Source organism: Eretmochelys imbricata, chromosome 2 (genome assembly GCF_965152235.1).
Source record: "Eretmochelys imbricata isolate rEreImb1 chromosome 2, rEreImb1.hap1, whole genome shotgun sequence".
Classification (NCBI taxonomy): Eukaryota; Metazoa; Chordata; order Testudines; family Cheloniidae; genus Eretmochelys; species Eretmochelys imbricata.
Genome location: NC_135573.1, coordinates 236179546 through 236198947, shown reverse-complemented (window position 1 = coordinate 236198947; position 19402 = coordinate 236179546). Strand labels below are relative to the sequence as shown.

The 19402-nt window shown below is 42.8% G+C and overlaps 2 protein-coding genes across 3 annotated transcripts in view; one reads left to right on the top strand and one right to left on the bottom strand.

The window, feature by feature from the left end:
• The window catches only part of YME1L1 (YME1 like 1 ATPase), a 32091-nt gene extending 27899 nt beyond the window's left edge, over positions 1-4192 (bottom strand). The window contains exon 1 of one of the 2 annotated variants that reach the window (XM_077808254.1): positions 3968-4192. In XM_077808254.1, coding sequence (XP_077664380.1) covers positions 3968-4000 — 33 coding nt within the window. In that variant the 5' untranslated portion in view covers positions 4001-4192. The remainder of the gene's footprint in view (positions 1-3967) is intronic. The other variant, XM_077808255.1, reaches the window with a different exon arrangement.
• A 5434-nt stretch (positions 4193-9626) lies between these two features.
• Positions 9627-19402, top strand: part of MASTL (microtubule associated serine/threonine kinase like) — a 43374-nt gene continuing 33598 nt past the window's right edge. The window contains exons 1-3 of the mRNA XM_077809470.1: positions 9627-9804; positions 17241-17378; positions 18932-19071. Of these exons, the coding sequence (XP_077665596.1) occupies positions 9634-9804; positions 17241-17378; positions 18932-19071 (449 nt within the window). The 5' untranslated portion in view covers positions 9627-9633. The remainder of the gene's footprint in view (positions 9805-17240; positions 17379-18931; positions 19072-19402) is intronic.

Here is a 19402-nt window from a genome sequence, read left to right as displayed (position 1 = left end):
TTAAGCAAAGAATGGACAGCCTCAATTTGCACTTAAGATACCCATTAGCCTTCTGTTAACAAAAATATTCTCTTCTCACAAAATTTATCTTTTTATAAATTTCTTAACAATAGCAGATAAAGAAATTAGCTATTGCAAAACGAATCATGTTTTGCCACTTTTATTGTGATCCTGTCATTTGTTTGTTGTGTTAGTGATCAATGTATAGTGTGAGGTGCCATCGCAACCTCACCTGGGAGAGAATTGCCTAGGTATTATTGAAGCGCACTTAGAAGACATTAAAGGGGCCTTTTCAAGAAAAATGTTGACCTCTGATGTATTTTTGCAACTCTACTTATATCTTGGAGTTTATCCTTTCTGAAAAGTTTCTACAACTAGCATAGGTCTCTCTTTAGAAGAAATAATATATGTTAAAACATGTTGGTGTAACTTTTGCTACTATTAATACTTTTTTAGATAATTTACAAATGTTTGTTTTCTAAACCCACTTTAAATCTACTTATATATTTAGAAGTCTTGGATTTAGAAAACAACACAAAGATGATATAGGAAAGTAAAATGGTCTAATAGTAAATCACACAATGCCCTCTCCTAAACTTCTATTTTTGCAGGATTCTCCCTAACTCTGCCCAAAATTAAGTGAGAACAATTGCAATGCTTCTTTGGTTTCCAACGGCACAAATCAGTTTCTCTGAAGTCCTACTGTAGTTTAAGCTATGTTGTTAAGTTACTTAACTTCACTAACACTTTGGACCAATCTACACGATCACACCACACCACTTTATGGTCAGAGTTCAGCCAAGTTTGATAGTTTGTTTATTCAATGTCTGAAGTATCCATACTACCAACATGGTTGTTCAAAATTGTTATGTGGTTTCTTGTAACCGTATCAGTGCATAGCCCACCAATATACATACACAGATACCTAGGCAGGACGTGACCAATTAATGGCATATATCACTGGGACTAATATGCACGTAGGTACACCAGCTGCTAAGCTATACTAGTCCCAGTGGCCTAAGCCATTAATTGGTCCCGCCTTGCCTGAGGATTCATGCTGTGCCCTCACACAAGTATAGGTAAGAATGATGGAAGAGGATAGGCAAGAGAGCTGGGAGAGAATATGACAAGTACTGCCATATCTGGGTGGCAGTGACCCAGGAAATAAGTAGTTCACAGTAGAGCGGTCAGAAGAGAAAGCAACTGCCAGTTTAAAAAAAAATTATACTTCCGATTTTTTCTCAGTATTATTATATCTTCTAAGATTAGTGTAACTGAAAAATCAGAGAAAAAATATTGTTTGGTTTCATTAAACAGCACTTTATACAAAGTAAATTTCATTCTGTCTCCAGTCAATCTCCTGTTTGAGAGCGTCTTTCACATGCAGCAGAGCAAAGACATTTGAAAAGTAAATGTGATTACAGAACCATAAAAAAAAAGCAAAGGAACCTAAAGACAAGAGAAATAAATGAACCTATTTCAAAGACTAGATTTCAAGTTAAGTGTCCATTTAAATATTTAAGAGATGCATTCATTTAGCTTTCAGAGTAACAGCCGTGTTAGTCTGTATTCGCAAAAAGAAAAGGAGTACTTGTGGCACCTTAGAGACTAACCAATTTATTTGAGCATGAGCTTTCGTGAGCTACAGCTCACTTCATCAGATACATACCGTGGAAACTGCAGCAGACTTTATATATACACAGAGAATATGAAACAATACCTCCTCCCACCCCACTGTCCTGCTGGTAATAGCTTATCTAAAGTAATCGTCAGGTTAGGCCATTTCCAGCACATTTAGCTGTGATTGTCCAGGCTCCACAATGCATTGGTTCATCTTGTAAACAGGATCAGAGTGGTTTCTATCACACTAGAGCAGGTGTCCGCTAAACCAGGATTTGGAAGAAGCTGATTTCTCAAACAGAATCCCACAGCACATCCAGTTTCCGACTATGTATTATATGGTAAAAGTGTAATGCTCGTCTAATGGAATGTATGGAGGACAAAAATAGTGAGGAGACTAGAATGCCACAAAAGGATAATCTAGGTATTTTATTTTCTTAGAGAAAGAGTTCAACTTTGCCAAATAAATACGTGCATTTATCTGAAATTTTGCTACAGTTTTAGATTTCACTGGTGTTCTACCTTCCATTTTCTCTTTCAGAATTTAGTTGTCCAGGAGATCTTGCTTAGGCAGCTTGCTTATAAGTGGGCTAAGTCTGGGCAATACAAAGTATATGTGCATCAACTGACTGGTTTAAACAAAAGTATTAATTTGTAAACTGGTAATCTATATAATAATGACTCTCTCTCCCCATTTGCTTCTCTTGCTGGACCAGAAATGTGGCCAGAATGCTGCATGTTCAACATTTTACAGATGTAGTTGAAATATTTTAAACGTAAAGTTTTATTTCTTTATAATGCACTGCGCTAATCTTATTAGTCAATTGTTTTCCCACCGAACTGAGACCAGCCAAGTGATGCTTTGGTAGCTCCCAGGCTTGCTAAAACTGGGAACTAGTATACCTAAAATCAGCGAAGTAAAGGATGAGGGAGAGGATCCTGGGAAAAGCTGAGGCCAGCTAAGTAACACCCCTGGGGAGAAAAAAATTTAATCCTGAAAAAACCAAAGAGGCCACTAGAGAAGTGCCAGTATGGTGTACAATCTAGTACTAGCTCAACTGAACCAGGAATATTTAAAAAGTCACACAAACAAAACCTGAGGGCAGACCCAAGCCTGAGAGTTTTCAGAGAGCCTTACACATTGTACTTTTAACACAACTGACATTTTCTGTTTGGTTTAATCTTAAAATCTCTACTCTTACATTCTGTGTGAATAGGACAAATAATCATGCCAGTATTATTGGTTACTAGCATTTGTTACAAAAGTACTTCTTCTCTATGTAAACTGGGGAAGTGTTATAACTATGTTAGTAAGCCATATTGTAGCCCAAGCAAGAAAAAAATAATAGTATAACACCCATGCATCTAACCAGGGCAGGGAATTGGGCCTAACAGGAAGGGAATAAGAAATGCTAAGGAACAAGACATGTGTAGACTCTATTATACTGCATCAGAATCTGGAATGTAAAAAAGGCAGTAAAAGCTGCACATTTATCAGAAGCTTAGGTGTTGTCAGAAGCTGAGATCCAATCAAGGATGACTGTGTGTATTATGTAGGTCTCTCTCTTAGGTATTTATATGGCCTCCAATTACTGTGGCATATAAGCACCCCACAATTTTTAATATACAACACCCATGAGGCAGGGCTGTGCTAACGTCCACATTTTGCAAATGGGAAAACCAGGCACAGAGAAACCGACTTTTAAAGGTTGCTCAAAAGTCTGTGACCAAGCAGGGATTTGACCCGAAGTTTCCCAGGCCAGCACTCTAACCACTGTGCTAGTCTATTGTATCACACACCTCCTTCCTCCCACCGTCGACACATGCAGTGACAGAGCCCAGGAAGTGTCACAATCTCCTTTGTCAGCTCAGAAAGGAGAGAAAGAGAGAGAGCGAGAGAGAGAGAGAAACTCCCTAGCCGAGCCACCACGGGGGAGAGAACTCGAGAGAGAAGATGGGGAACCCGCTCTCCGCTCAGGACCGGGTCGGGGTATCGGAGTATTTCCTGCTAGCTTCCCCCGTGCAGGTGTTTGTCAGGAGACAAGCTAGTGGCCAGGTCTCACCTCTGGGCGCCAACCCGCCAGCTTCTCAGAATCCCTCCCTGAAGAAGCAACAGCAGCAATCGCCTTCTCACCCCGCCCGCTACCCCAGGCTGGCCTCTCTGGCAAGTTGCAACCCGACCCCCCCCAGGACTTTCTGGGGCGGAGCCTCAGCGCGACGGCTCCGACGCAACGGGCGGGAGCCGCCCAGCCGACCCATTCCCTCTCAGTAGCACCGTGGGGCGTGGGGGGGAACGCCCCCCTGCTCCCCCGTATCCCGAGTCGCACCCGCGCGCCAGCACTCTCACCTGGGGCTGCACGGTGGTAGAGAAGGAAAACATCCTCCCCTCTATGAGGGCGGCGGCGGCGGCGACTCCCCCTTCTCCCGCGCCGGCGATCTACACGCCCGCCGGTCTTCGCCTCTCACTCCCTCTGGCCGCGGCCGCCGGGAGAAGCAGCGTTCAGCTGCTCCACTCCCATGGAAAATGGCCGCCTCCTGGGGCCGGCAACGACTAGGCCAACTACAACTGTGCCGGAAACGGACGGCGCGGCATACCGCTTCCGGGTCATACTCCCTCCCGAGCCCTTCCTGCCCGGCCACCTCCCCTTCCTCCCCCACAACAACCGGACACCTTAGCAACCAATGTGTCTCATGCGCGCACACCAGCCTCTTCCTACCACGCTCTTGCGCACGGGAGCAAACCATTCCTTCCGCCTGAGGGGGGAGGGCATAGGGCCGAACCATTTCCGCGGCGGGGGTGCAGCTGTGTGAGTTGCGTGCATCAGCTGCTGTGTCCAGCTGGTCGCAGGATGAGGTCGACGTTTCGGAAACAGAGAGCCGGGGTGCGGATAAAACAGGCCTGCTTTTGAGCAGCCCCTGCTTTTTGCAAAACCTAACTAATATGGAGTAGGAAAAGCAAAGTGCAGCCCCCACCCCACCTATCTCCAGTCACCACATCACTCCACTGGGTCCATCACACTAGGGCCCCAGCAGGTGCTCTCAGGGTCAGCAAACATCCCTCAATTCTGGGCCCTGATCCTGCAAATACTTATGCACGTACTTTACTGTCATCAGTGGTTTAATCTAAATCAATGGGACTACTCATGGTCCTAAAGTTAAAGGTGCGCTTGGTGTTCAGAAGTTAAAATGTCCCTTAAAGTTAAATGGGGCTCTTGGTTCGCAGATCCCCATGAAGGTCTGGAAAAAGAGGTGGCAAGCCTAGTAGCACCACTGCCTCCTTTACCTTAAATTTAGGAGATTACAGCTGACCACATAGCTAATATGGTCCTGGAGACTGCAGAGCCAGCTATATACGGTTTCCCTTCTGCATCCCACTGGCCTGGCCAGTGGGCATTGCCAAGGCATCTGCCAAGTTTCCAGGGTAATGAGCAGGCATTGTAACTCTAGACCATTAAGCAGAAGGCTTCTTTGCCCAAGTCTTGAAAACATCTCTCTAGTTTTGTGGGATAGGATGGAGCTACTCCCCTCCTTTGCTCCCTGCGCAAGCGTGACGTAGTGCGGATTTTCCCTCATTATGTTGTATGTGACCCTTACTGTTTTGCATGAATGCTGTGTGTGCCTCAGTTTCCCTGAGTATTGCACCAATGTCTAGGTGGTGACAATAAGGGTGTGTGACTTTTGCGTGGGCTGCTCCAGCTGCCTGCACAAATGCTATGGCCACCCCTTCATAACCTGAGACTCAGGAGGGGGGATGTGACCAGGTGACTCTTGGCCAGGGAAGCAAGACAAAGGCCAGAGGAGGAGCAACAGGCAGGGCAGGGGCCAGGCAGCTGGAGGCGAGTCATTCTTGGGTGGCTTGGGGCACCGAGGGAGGGCCAGAGCTCTGGCTCTGGGCTCACCTCCCCCCAAGATGGACTTGGCTGAAAGTCACTGATTTCTGTGCTAACAAGTTCTGTTCTAGCTATGTTCCTGTTGACTAATAAACCTTCTGTTTTACTAGCTGGCTGAGAGTCACATCTGCCTGTGGAGTTGGGGTGCAGGGCCCTCTGGCTTCCCCAGGAGCCCCACCGGGGCAGACTCACTGTAGGAGGCGCACAGTGTGGAAGGGAATGCTGAGTGTGCCAAGGTCAGATGCAGGAAGGTCAAAACTGTGTAAGCTTCTTGCCCTGGAGCCAATATACTCAGAGAGAGGAGGCATGCTCCCCCCAGAGTCCTGACTGGCTTCATAGTTCCAGAGCATTGTCCAGGTGACTCCATGACAACAAGGCATGGAAGCATTACTCAGTCACAGAGCAAGGTACCTCTTGGTGTGAATATGGGTATTGAAATCTGGCCCTCTGTATCTCAATCAGTACTCCACATTCAATCATCTGAGGATACAAATGAACAGATCTTCATGGAAGTAAGATGTGAAGGAGCCCAACTGGTGGGAAATGGGAAGGCTATCAGGTTTATATTACAAAGAGACTGGAGCTGTCAAATATAAAATCCAAGATCCAACTCTCAGCTGTTCCAGAGTTCCTAGGGTTTCGTTCAGATCCATTGTGGAAATAGCCTGAGTTGCTACACTTTAATCCAAACCTTCCCAAAATTTAGGAATGTCTTGATTCCAGGTTGCAGTTCATGTTCTCTCTAATTTTGGGAGTAGTGCAATACTTATAGAGTGCACCTATTTTTTTTAATTGTCAAAAACAGGATTGCTGGTACTCTAATACTGTTACTCAAAGATAATTCTGCAGGAATTGAGATCAGGAGAAGAAAAAAATTGGCTGTCATATTTTTTAAACTAGTGTTTGTCTTAAAGCCATCTAATCTTCACGAACCAGTCACATGGGCCCACAAAGTCAATAGGGCTTTGCATGGACACTGGGAGAGATCTGCCTACATTGATAATCTTGCAGGATTGGGACCTTAGTTATTTGCATCAATTTTACTCATGTTTCAACAGAAACAAAATTCTACTACTCTTCCCTGAAATTAAACTGAGCTGTGGTATGTTTAGGGAACTACAGTGTAATAAAAAGTCAGAAGAAACTTACAGAAAATAAATTACACCTCAATAGCTTAAACACTCTGAATCCAATTCTCTCCTGGTTTACAGCCTAACCTGTACAATTTCAGTTAGGTCATTGGAGTTGCATGGCTGTAAACCATGGCAGAATTTGGTCTTGTGTGGATCATGCCATAATATTTATCTCTTTCTCCGCCTTTTGTCATTCTTTCCATGTCTCTCTCCATCTGTTCTGTCCTTTTTGGCTATTCTGTTTCTTTTCTCTCTTTTCTTTGATCTCTCTTCTTGTGTCTCTTTCTCTCATTGAACAATTAATAGAATTTCTCCTCTAACAGACAAATAAGGTATCTCCTGTCTGGTTTTTTGTTGTCGTTGTCATCTTTGATTTCTTCCACCCTGTCTTCTCCTTTCTCCCTGATGTGTTTTCTGAAAATTCCAAGGCCAAGAAAAGACACTCTGGTGATCCATGCATTGTCCATACTAGAAAAATTATCTGTTGCTGACAATATGTGCCCATTGCTGAAACCTATTATCAGCAATAGGCAATTTTTCTTTTTCTAGAATGGGCAAGGCTCTATTGTGTACATGGTATTGCATCTAAGGATTTTTCAAGGGAGGACCTAATCCTGCAATCTACTCTGCTTGGGTAGCCCTTTTAGAGCTCATTGCAGGATCAGAATCTTAGTGTATTACATTTTTATGAACAAAATAAAACTTGTGTCAGACTAGTCAAATTTTCAACGGCAAAATCATGCTGGCACATGCCAGCAATTTTTTTAGTTTTAAAAAAGAAAGTAAGTTACATTGGCTAAACTAACAAACAGAGATATGGGCATCAAATTTCTTGCTGTAAGGGAAAAGGTAAAGTAGTTTTATAATGGAAATTTTGAGAACAATAATTAAACACATACTTTAAAGGGACACTGCCAACTTGAAATCTAATCAGCATTTTATTTTAAAAAAGAGCTAATCAAATGTTCAGATAGTACACCTGTCCCTGTAATCACATGCCAAATTTTGTGGTTTAGAATCACATTTTTCTCTATTTTAAATGTCTCTAGACTCACACTACAAACTGAAGAAACTCTCTAAATAATGGACTATACAGGGAAACAATGAAACTTGACTTATACAAAGTACAGTCAAATGCACATAATAAACAAAGTTCCCAATCCTGGAAAACACTTTACTTAGGAGGACTCTGTCCCACCCTCCATCAACTTACGTAATCTCGGTGACCTCAACAACAAAAACACTGTTTTAGATAAAATATAAAACATATTTATTAACTACAGAAAGAGAGATTTTAAGTGATTATAAGTAGCAGACATAGAGATCAAAGTTGGTTACATAGGAAAAAGAAATAAACTTGCAGTCTAAATTCTACAGACTAAGTTAGGTTTGAATCAAACAGCTTCTCTCACTCTAATAAAGGTTACAGACAGCTTACAGTTCCTAATACACAGGCTGCATTCCCTCTCACCCTGGGACAAATCCCCTCAGTTCAAAGTCTTTGTCTTCTAGATGATCTTACAGCTGTTGAGGTGTGGGAGGAGAGATGCCAAGTGATGATGTCACTGTCTCTCTTTTATACTTTCTTACAGCTGCTAGAAAAATCCTTGCTGTGACATGGGGTTTAGGTACCCCTCATTGCATATGTGCCCTCTCTGAGGTGTCTCTGGGAGAGTAAATTTTTCTTGGTGGGTCATCAACACGTCTGGCTGGTCCTGATGTAATGCTGTCTTGTCAATTGCTCCTTTGTTGTCACTGAAAGACTGGCTGTAGGTATCTCCCAAACTCACAACATATTTTAACAACACTTCATAACTTCACATACAATGATAGTACATGCAATTCAACAAGATAATAATGTTCAACAGATCAAGACCTTTTAAATGATACCTCACTCACAAGGCGTACTTTGTACAAAACATATCATAATCATACCACAGTGGTGTATATGTGGGTTCCAGGGTGCTATTTTGAGGTACAGAGTGTCACACACACATTTGTGAATTTTGTTTAATGTAAAATTAATTTTTTCAGTTGTTCAGAAATCCTTAAATCTGTTAATTTAACAAAAGAACATTTTCCAAAAGAAACCTTACTTTTTCCTTATGTCTTTTCAATCATCAGCACTTGTCTGGAGTGGCAGAAGTTGGTCCAATAAAAGATATTACCACGCCTACCTTGTCTTACTTGTCTGGAGTGGACAGAAGTTGGTCCAATAAAAGATATTACCACGCCTACCTTGTCTTACTAACAGTATGTACACATATACACACACATATCTTCCCCTGCGTTGCCTTACTTTAACAAACTGCCTCACATTTACACTTAGACTAATTTATTATTAGCATAAACACATCTTCCTAAGGTGTAAGGTATTGGATTTTTCCGACCATAATCAGTATTTTCATGTACTTCAGTGGTCCAAAATTCAGATGAAAAAATCAGTAAAAACTGCATAAGAGCTTTTGTAAAACTTGGCAATTTTTCAGCAAAAACTGAAAATGAAGGACCTTAATTACACGACACGTAGGGGCAGTTGTAACAGGATGTTAGGTGTTGTTTACATTACAGGCAGCTGCACTAACATATTTATTGGAAGCAGTTGTATTGGGATTGGTTGCATTGGGGTCAGTTGCACCGAGGCATTAGAGGCAGTTGCATTGGGGTCACTTACATTTAGAGGCAGAGTTGCAGTGCGTTCAGCTGTACTGAGACAGACCAGTCCAACTGGTCAGAACCAGCTTCGCTTGATTCCCCAGATCTTACACGTTCCCCAATGCCCCAGCTAGACTGGTCACTGCGCATGCGCTCGTATTTCACCCTTCCCCTTATCACTCTCACGCAGACTCTCGGGAAGTCCTGCCCACCTCCCGTGCCTGCTGCTGTCAGTTGGCCAATGACGTTACCCGCAGGTGGGGCGGGGCTTAGCTTTGAATTGGCGCGGGGCACGGAGCGGTGAAGGGGACAGTCGGAGAGCGCGGAGTCGCGTGATGGGGACGGTGGAACCCGCGGCTGAGGAGAGGGGCGCCGCGCGGGTGAGGCGCATCGCGGTGCCCCGGCCGCCCTCCATCGAGGACTTCACCATCGTGAAGCCCATCAGCCGGGGCGCCTTCGGGAAGGTCTACCTGGGCCGCAAGGGGGGGAAGCTCTACGCTGTCAAGGTGAGAGCGGCGGGGCTAGGGCCCGATCCGCTGCGGGGGAGCAGTTCATCGCTGCTCCGGTTCCCGCAGTCACACCCGGAGCGCAACGGGCTCAGCAGGGCCCAGCGCTGCCCGCTGCAGCCGGGACCCCGATAGCCCGGCAGCCAGCTCGCAGTCCCCAGTGATCGCCCGCCCGTCTGGGCCCACGTTAGCCCTGGGCAGGGGAGCCGCGGGCTCGCAGTAGCTTGACTAGCTCGTCCCCCTCCCGCTGGGAAGAGCCGGGAGGGGTGGGGCGTGGAGCCGCTGGGGGAGAGTCAGGCCGGCGATGTGCCAGTCTGGGAGGTCTGAAGTTGAGCCGTGGGCCCCAGACCTCAGCGGGGCCCGGCTCCTGCGCGCTCTGTTGCGCGGCGAGTGCGTGTTGCTGGCGGCCAGGCCCCGGCCTGAGGGGGCGGCTGCAGGGGGGTCGCGGCCTGTGGCGCGCTGGGCGGGCGCAGGAGCCGTGAGTCGGGCTGGGTTCAAGGAACAGGTTGCTGGGCTGGAAGGGCTGGGCCGGGCTGCGCTCAGCAAACCGGAGCTCAGACCCGAGAGGAAAAATGAACTCTCGCTGCTGGGCCCAGTCAGGGGTCCGTGAGCAGCAGCTGGGCGTGTGCAGGCGGCTCCTGTTCCAGTGGTGCCCTGGCTGACCCCACTACGCCTTGTTTGTTGTGCCCTGCGGTGGTCTCAAGGCAGACTTGTGCTTGGAACTTTGTGTTGTCTCTGTCTGCCGTCCCCGCAGCTGAGTGGCTCAGGCCTGGTCTACACGGCAGTGTGCGCTCCCCTTGATTTAAGTTGCCCACTACTTTGACTTAAGGCTATGCCTACACTACAGCATATGGTGGCAAAACTTATATCGCTCAGAGGTGTGAATGTTCCACCTCACTGAGCAACATAAGTGCTTGTGTGGACAGGGCTGTCAGCTGGAGAGCTTCTCCTGCCGACATAGCTTCTGCTGCTCACTGAGGTGATATTTTTTTTTATGCCAACGGGAGATGTCATAAATATAAAGGGAAAGGTAAACCCCTTTAAAATCCCTCCTGGCCAGAGGAAAAATCCTCTCACCTGTAAAGGGTTAAGAAGAAGAAGGTAACCTCGCTGGCACCTGACCAAAATGACCAATGAGGAGACAAGATACTTTCAAAAGCTGGGAGGAGGAAGAGAAACAAAGGGTCTGTGTCTGTGGTATGCTGCTTTTGCTGGGTATAGACCAGGAATGGAGTCTTAGAACTTTTAGTAAGTAATCTAGCTAGGTATATATCACATTATGGTTTCTTAAATGGCTGAGAAAAGAATTGTGCTGAATAGAATAACTATTTCTGTCTGTGTGTCTTTTTTGTAACTTAAGGTTTTGCCTAGAGGGATTCTCTATGTTTTGAATCTAATTACCCTGTAAGGTATCTACCATCCTGAGTTTGCAGGGGTGATTCCTTTACTTCTATTTACTCCTATTTCTATTAAAAGTCTTCTTGTAAGAAAAGTGAATGCTTTTTCATTGTTCTCAGATCCAAGGGTTTGGGTTTGTGGTCACCTATGCAAATTGGTGAGGATTTTTACCAAACCTTTCCCAGGAAGTGGGGTGCAAGGGTTGGGAGGATTTTGGTGGGAAAGACGTGTCCAAACTACGTTTCCCAGTAAACCCAGTTAGAATTTGGTGGTGGCAGTGGATATTCCAAGGACAAAGGATAAAATTAATTTGTACCTTGGGGAAGTTTTAACCTAAGCTGGTAAAAGTAAGCTTAGGAGGTTTTCATGCAGGTCCCCACATCTGTACCCTAGAGTTCAGAGTGGGGGAGGAACCTTGACAGGAGAATTCTCTCCTGTTAGCATAGAGCGTCTTCACCAGGCACACTATGCCGTCACGTCTCCCATTATGGTCTCATCCGCCACGCCAGGATGTTAGGGCAGAAACACTCTGGCAAGAGGAATGGATAGCTATTATAATCCCCAACCAGTCCCTCCTCGCCGATCCCACAATTTGCCTGCCTGGTTTTGACCTGCCTCGTCGCCAATGGTCCCTGTTGAACAGGTTCCAGACTGGACAAGGTCTCTGTGCAGCCAACTAGTATTGCTGGGGCCTTCATGACAGCCCTTTGTGCAGCTGTGGCACAACGCAGATGATGACTCACGTTGTTGAATGCCTGCTGACTAGGTTCAGTGGTGGCCTAGAACAGGGGTGGCCAAGCTGAGCTTGAGAAGGAGCCAGAATTGTCAGCAGCTCCCCCCCACCTGCTCCCAGCGTCTCTCACCCACCAGTACCACCACCACCCCCCACACCTCCCGATCAGCTGTTTCCTGGCGGGCAGGAGGCTTGGGAGGAGCAGGAGAGGAGCGAGGGCATGGAAAGGGTAGAGTGGGGGCAGGGCCTGTGGCAGAGCCAGGGGTTGAGCAGTGAGCACCCCCTGTTACATTGGAAAGTTGGCACCTGTAGCTCCAGCCCCGGAGTTGGTGCCTATACAAGGAGCCGCATATGAACTTCTGAAGAGCTGCATGGGGCTCCGGAGCCACAGTTTGGCCACCCCTGGCCTAGAAGAACTGTATCGTGCCACTGAAGATGCCATCGCTTAGCTAGATGACTATGCAGACACTAAATAAAATAAACCAGACGCGCTGCAGTGGCACAGCTGTATCTGTACAGCTGCATTGCTGAAGCGCTGTATGTATAGACATACTCTAAAACTCCATCTCTGAGAGAGGCATAGCGCTTAGGTTGATGAAGTTAGGGCAATGCAGTGCCTACCTAGACATTGTATTACTTACTTCGCCTGTTAGCTGTCAGCACAGCCTGGAGCCCTACTGCCAGGACTGACAGCCCAGAGCAAGTATACTCCCATAAACTTCTAAATTCCCTTTTTCATATTGAGTAATCTCAAATTGACAGAATTCCTTTCATTAGCTAACAGGATCTAGGGGGCTGATTATTTTCAGTGTTGGGAAATTAGTGTCTGAGACTGGGTCTTTTGGAATTATGGTTTTGGGGATGACATACCCTTAACTGATATATTGCACAGATGGAATGCTCACACAAACTTTCATTATGATCATTTTGTTTGGGTTGCTCATGGGGGTAACTGTGTTAAGCTTTTGATTTAAAAATCAAACAAAAACCAAAAAACCCCAAACATGAAAGAAATTAGCACACAAAGGAAAAGGTTCTTATTAAGTTGGATGAATCAATGTGTCGACCTTGAATGTAGTATACCTGTGTGTTTACGAGACATTTCTTTATAAAAGCTCTGATCCTGAAAATGTTTATGTACATACTTAACTTTACTTGCATTAAAATCAATGGGGCTACTCACAGTAGTAAAGTTGAGCGCATGATTAAGTGTTTGCAGAATTGATGCTAAACTGTTGTAATATATTTTGAGAGCATTTAATGCCTTAATGGTTGGCTTCTCGTAAAACAAGAATGGCTGTATTGGGCATACCAATAGTCCATTTAGCCCAGTCTCCTGTCTTCCAACAGTGGCCAATGCCAGATGCTTCAAGGGGAATGAACAGGGAATTAATCTACTGATGGATGGTAATCTCCAGTGTATGTTTTATACCAGTTTGAATTTGTTCTTTAGATAAGTTACTCCTGGGAGAATTCTCCGCCAAAAAATGAAAAATTCTGCTCATATTTTAAAACTCTACAAAATTCTGCATATTTTAGTTGTCAAAATAACACAATATAATCATGCCAGTTTCAATTATTTTGGTAATTTATTTCAAATTTTGAAATATACCTGTCAGCCAGTATATCTCTAACAATATAGACCCAAAAAAATATATTCAGGTAGTGTTGTTGTTGTTTTTTTTGACAGATTCCTTACTAGGCATATTAATAAAGAACTTTGGGGAATTCATTTAAACTGAAATACAGAAATGTATTACCCTCACCCTTCAGAAGCAGTGCAAAGGCTTGGGGGAGTCAGGAGTAATGGAGGGGCTGAGGGAGAGGGAAGGAGCCTGGGAGTGAACCTGGAAAGTTGTTGGGTGTGGGTGGGAGAAGTATGGAACAGGTTTTTTAGCGGGGAGGTGAAGAATCATTGGGGAGCCTCCCCCATTCAGACCCTGGCTGACCACAAGCCTCTTCTGTTCAGTCAAGCACATCTACCCCCATCCCGGGGTGTCAATCTATGACACCCACCCTCCCAGCAGTCCCGTATGCCCTCACTCTGTCTGGCCTAACTTGGGTCCGCGGGTAGGGTGCTGTGATGAATGCAGTTGGCTTCTAGCTATTCTAGCACCACAGTGGCCTCTGGTGGGTGAAATGTGGAACTGCAGCATTTCTCAGCTAAAATGTATTTTCGGGGGGGCGGAGGAATCTGCATTGGATTTGAATTGTGCGCGTGTAATGGCACAGGCAGAGGACATGTTTGATGCAATATGATATTGTTGCTGAAGGTCAAAGTTAACAAATGTTGTATGCAGTGTAGTTATAGCCATGTTGGTCCCAGAATATTAGGCAAGATAGGTGGGATAGTATCTTTTATTGGACCAACATCTGTTTGTGTGAGAGAGACAAGCTTCTGAGCCACAGAGGGCTCTTCTTAAGGTACCTCAACCCACCTTGTCTCACAGTTAACAAAGACAGCTATTTGTCACCATGAATTGCTTGTGTTTGCTGAGGCTTTCTCCTGAGAAGACCAACATTTGTTAGATTACTTTTGATTATGAAATTGACATTTCATTTTTCTTACTTATGCAGAAATTTAGATTTTTTCCACTGCAAAATTAGCCAGTTAAGGTTGGGATATTTTACTGACATACATTTTACTTATCACAAATGTACTCTTTTCACTGCATGTAACTTCTTTACATAGAGGATAGCAGTATTGCTTAATTGCAGAGGCAAGATTTCTACACTTAAAATATTTTTCTTTAGAAGACCCAGTCATAATTCTAACTAAATTTTGCCATACGTGCTAAGAAATGGGTAGTTTCACTACTGATATTACCTCCTTTGAAAAAAGTTGTCCGCACAAATATTATCTTTAATATTTTAATATAAAATTAAGTTAGCAAACCATTTAAGACATTACAGTGAGTATTTGAGTATTTCTGTGTTTAGCTTCTTGGAGGTTTAAAAATCCTTCCCTCCCATGATTCACTCTTAGACTTAATGCGGTTTAATGTTCAATAAGTAAGGCCCTATTTAACTGCGATATTGTGGATTCTACAGGTGGCTGACAGCAGAAAATCACGGAAAAGTAATAATGGACTTTATTACTGCAAATAATAAGGTCTGTTATTGCTTTTCCACAATTTTCCATGGCTTGTCTGCAGTTCAGGCCCCCCCCCCCAACCCTCCCGTTTTTAACAATCATCCCACAATTTAAGTAGGGCTTTATCAATAAGTATTCTACATTGAATCTCTAATTATACGTTATATATTTTACCAATGGCTGCACACACTAGTTTGAAACTGAGCATTGATTTCACATAAAACTTAAAATAAGTTAGCTTATTACTGGCAACTAGGGAAGGAAAGCAGTGTCCACGTAAATGAAGGATGTATCCTGCAAGAATTTAAACCTTCTAAACTGGATGACTGGTTAGAAAGTAAATTTAATGCTTGCTGTCATCAGAGAAATTTTCCAACTTACAATGCTTTTAGAGGAGACTTTACATAATGAAAAATTAACTTTAAGTTTAGTATCTGTCTGCACTTTTTAGCCCTCTAAGTGCCCCATGTGAGTTGAATACGTCTCTAGAATCTATGACATACAGCAAGAAGCTTCAGCTAACTAAATTAGCAATCCAAGATTCTGAGTTAACATTAAAGTTGAAATGTGTGTATACCAAAGAATGTTAAAATTAAAAGAAAGAAATACACTAATTTAGTGGTTCTCAACAGTTTTCCCATTGGGATCTCCCTTTCATTACTTGGAACCTTCTCCCATTATAAATATGTCAGGATGATCATGAGTCTCAGGTTAAGAACCAATGGCCTAAGCATTTAAACATTGGGAAATATAGAAGGAAGATAAATATTCAAATCCTTACAGTTCATATAATCCCTTAAGTAACATACGCATTAAATATCACATTTTAAAATCAACTTTAGCCATCCTTGTATCCTTGTCCAACTTCAACATATTGATTAGAAACTGTGTTAAACCCCCCAATGTAAATGATACACTCAGAGTTACGAACACCAGAGTTACAAACTGACCAGTCAACCACACACCTCATTTGGAACTGAAAGTATGGAATCAGGCAGCAGCAGAGATGACACACCCCACACCTCCCCAAAAAAAGCAAATACAGTATAGTACTGTGTTAAATGTAAATTACTTTAAAAAGGGGGATATTTAAAAAAAAAAATTTTGACAAGATAAGTAAACTGTTTCTGTGTTTATTTCATTTAAATTAAGATGGTTAAAAGCATTTTTCTTCTGCATAGTAAAATGTCAAAGCTATATTAAGTCAATATTCAGTTGTAAACTTTTGAGAGAACAATTACAAATAACCTCCATTCCTGAGGTGTTTGTAACTGAGGTTCTACTGTACACTTTAGGCTACAGGTCCTCACTAGCCATCACTGGCTTAGTTGCTGTCTTCTAGTTCACTGGCTTATGTTTAAGAGATAGGGATATTTATATTGCCCCTTGCCCTCCATTTAAAGACAATCAGTCCTTCCCTGACTAGTATGTTAATGAAGCAGAAAGCTCATTCCTCCTCCAGTTTTCTTGTACAAAAATGTCACTGCTCTTTCCCTATGCATCCTTCCAATATGAGAAAAGCACAACTGCCAGATACACATCACATCTAGGCTACACGCTTAAGAACATCCTGTTCATCATACCAGGCTGGTGTGTTGTTTACCGGGAAGTGGGAGCAGGGTCAGCATTTCTGCAAATGTTGTAATTCATTTGTGGTCAATGATTTTAAAACATCCATTATTTGTGATAAGCATGTTCCTGTTGAATAGTGGGTGGGTCTTGGCTGGCAGATTTAAGGTTGTTTTGGAATGTGCAGTGTAATATTTTATACTTTTTCATTTGAAGTGGTGTGAACTGTGAGTGTGTCTGAGGTTTCTTCTTCCTTTAACTATTATTTGCATATTTTAAGTGCATATTTTTGTCTGTAATAGTCCTTGGTACACATTCACAAATAATTAAACCTTATTGTTACTTTTAAATTCCAGTTACTAGTTAAATTTTGTATATTTTAATTTCCTTTTTCTAAAAATAGGGGGACTAATGCAGTGCTTAGGAGCTCTATAAAGTCCCCTCTACTCCACCCCTAGACCTAAAACCTCAATAACCTTAGTAAAGCTTTATTTATATTACAAATGCTTTGCAGATATAGCTATGCTGGCAGAGTCCTCTAGTGTAGATGTAGCTTATCCTTATCAGCATGTGTATTCTTGAAAATAAATGAGTATGGCAAATTATTACTGTGAATTCATTTCTACATGAATTGTTTTACAGGTGGTCAAAAAAGCAGACCTGATAAATAAAAACATGGTTCACCAGGTCCAGGCAGAGAGAGATGCATTGGCTCTCAGCAAAAGTCCTTTCATTGTACACTTATACTACTCACTTCAGTCAGCTAACAATGTCTACTTGGTGAGTAAATGGTTTACTTTGCTTTAAGACAGCTTTGAAAACATAGTGGAGAATGAAGTTCATTAGAAGAATTGTAATGTTTGAAAATATCTTGCAATAATGAGGATTGGGTATTTGGGTAATTTCATTTCACTTCTCATCCAATATGAGGTCTTAACTAGAGTAGTTATGTGGGATTAATATCTTCCTTCTTCCTGACTCCTTTTAACCCCCCTTTCTTTCTAACAGAGTCCTTCCATGTAGCTAACCTGGTCAAGAATGCCTAGCACAATTTTGGGTCCAAAATAAAAATGAGCCACATATTTAAGAAGACTGTGGGTTCAGAGTGACTGTGTGTGTGCCTTGAAAAATATCCAGTAAATCATTAACAGTAAAATGTATGCTCTTGCTGCCAGTACTTAGCAGAGTTAATTGGGGTAGGTGGGAACAGGATGATTGAAGGATAAAATAAAGACTAGCACAGGCTTCTGACAGGCTGTTGAGATAAATATAGGCCAAGTCTTCCTCTGTGGTAGAACCAGCAATTTAACACTCCCTCCCCAAAACTTGGAGTAGGATTTGAGCAGGGTCCATACAAGAGGTGCCCCAGCTATGCAGAAGGGTTTTGGACCCATACTTTTTTAAATGAAAGCCTAGATTCTGCCAGAAGTGATGAGGAAGACACTTTGTTGACACAAAAAGCTTCCTTCTTACTATTGGTGAGTGGATTTGTAAAATCTTGCTTTTGTGAAACATGCTATTCTCTTAATGTCTGTAGTATTGATTAAATTTAATGCAAAATTAAATGCAAGATGTATCGAATGTCTTTAGACACTGCAATAGCATTAATATTGGTTTGGGCAGCCCAAATAAATTACAATTTAAAAAGTTAACCTTTTAAAATACATTTAATGCAGGATCATATTCAGACCATTTGTTATTGCCCCGATTATGTCAAGGAAAAACAGAGCTCAATTTTTTACATTTGGGCCTTTAAACATGCTCATAATTACAGACTCTCTAGTTTCTTGAATGCACAATTACTCTAATCATATACATAATCTTGGGATTTACTCATCTCTGAAAATTTGGGCCTGGATTTTGTATTCTGTACTTACATTTTCAAAATACAATCATTAAGATACTTTAAACTTGATAAGACAGATATTTTGTGAAATTTGGGATCAATTATCCTTGACTGACACTGAATTTTGCTTAATCAAATTATATTTCCTATCATGGGAAGTGTTATTTGTAATCAGTCTAACCTATTGAAAAGCTGACCAGGGTTACAAAAAGAAGCAATAAAAAGCTTCTATGTCCATCAGAGCAATGTTTTATTGGCCAGGTCATCTGGATTAAGTCTTCTAAACAGAAAGCAATATAATTAAACATTGCTTCCGTGACTTGCCTGGGAAATGAGTTAAACTACCACAAGAATTCTTTTATCTGCTTTTACCCCATGTGAAATGCTCCTTTCTTGAAAAGAAAAAAGGTAGCTCATAATTGTGTATTCTTAAATATCTCAACCAAAAATAAAGATTCATTTTAAACATTAAATCTTTCAATGGCAGGTGATGGAATATCTTATTGGTGGAGATGTCAAATCTCTTCTCCACATATATGGCTATTTTGATGAAGAAATGGCAGTGAAGTATATTTCTGAAGCAGCATTGGCTCTTGATTATCTTCACAGGCATGGGATAATCCACAGGTAAAAATCTAATATGCAGTTTTATGACTGCAAATCAATAAATTGTTTGTTGTTAAAGCTCATTTTATGGTATGAGCATGTAATCCTTGTGGAGTCCAGTTCTCACGTCATCAGCCTCTAACTATTGAGTGTCAATTTGTGAATATCCATCCCTAGCATAGTTTTTGAAGAGAGAGGGAACTTTTAGTCTTTTTTTTTTTTTTTTTTATTCGTCCCTCAAAGAGAATAAGAAGAGGAACTTGCCTACTTTGTCCCCAGTGCCCCCTGAAGGCTCCCACGTCTGTGGGAAGATTGGGGAGAAGAAGGGAGGGACTCCTCTTCTCCGCCAGTG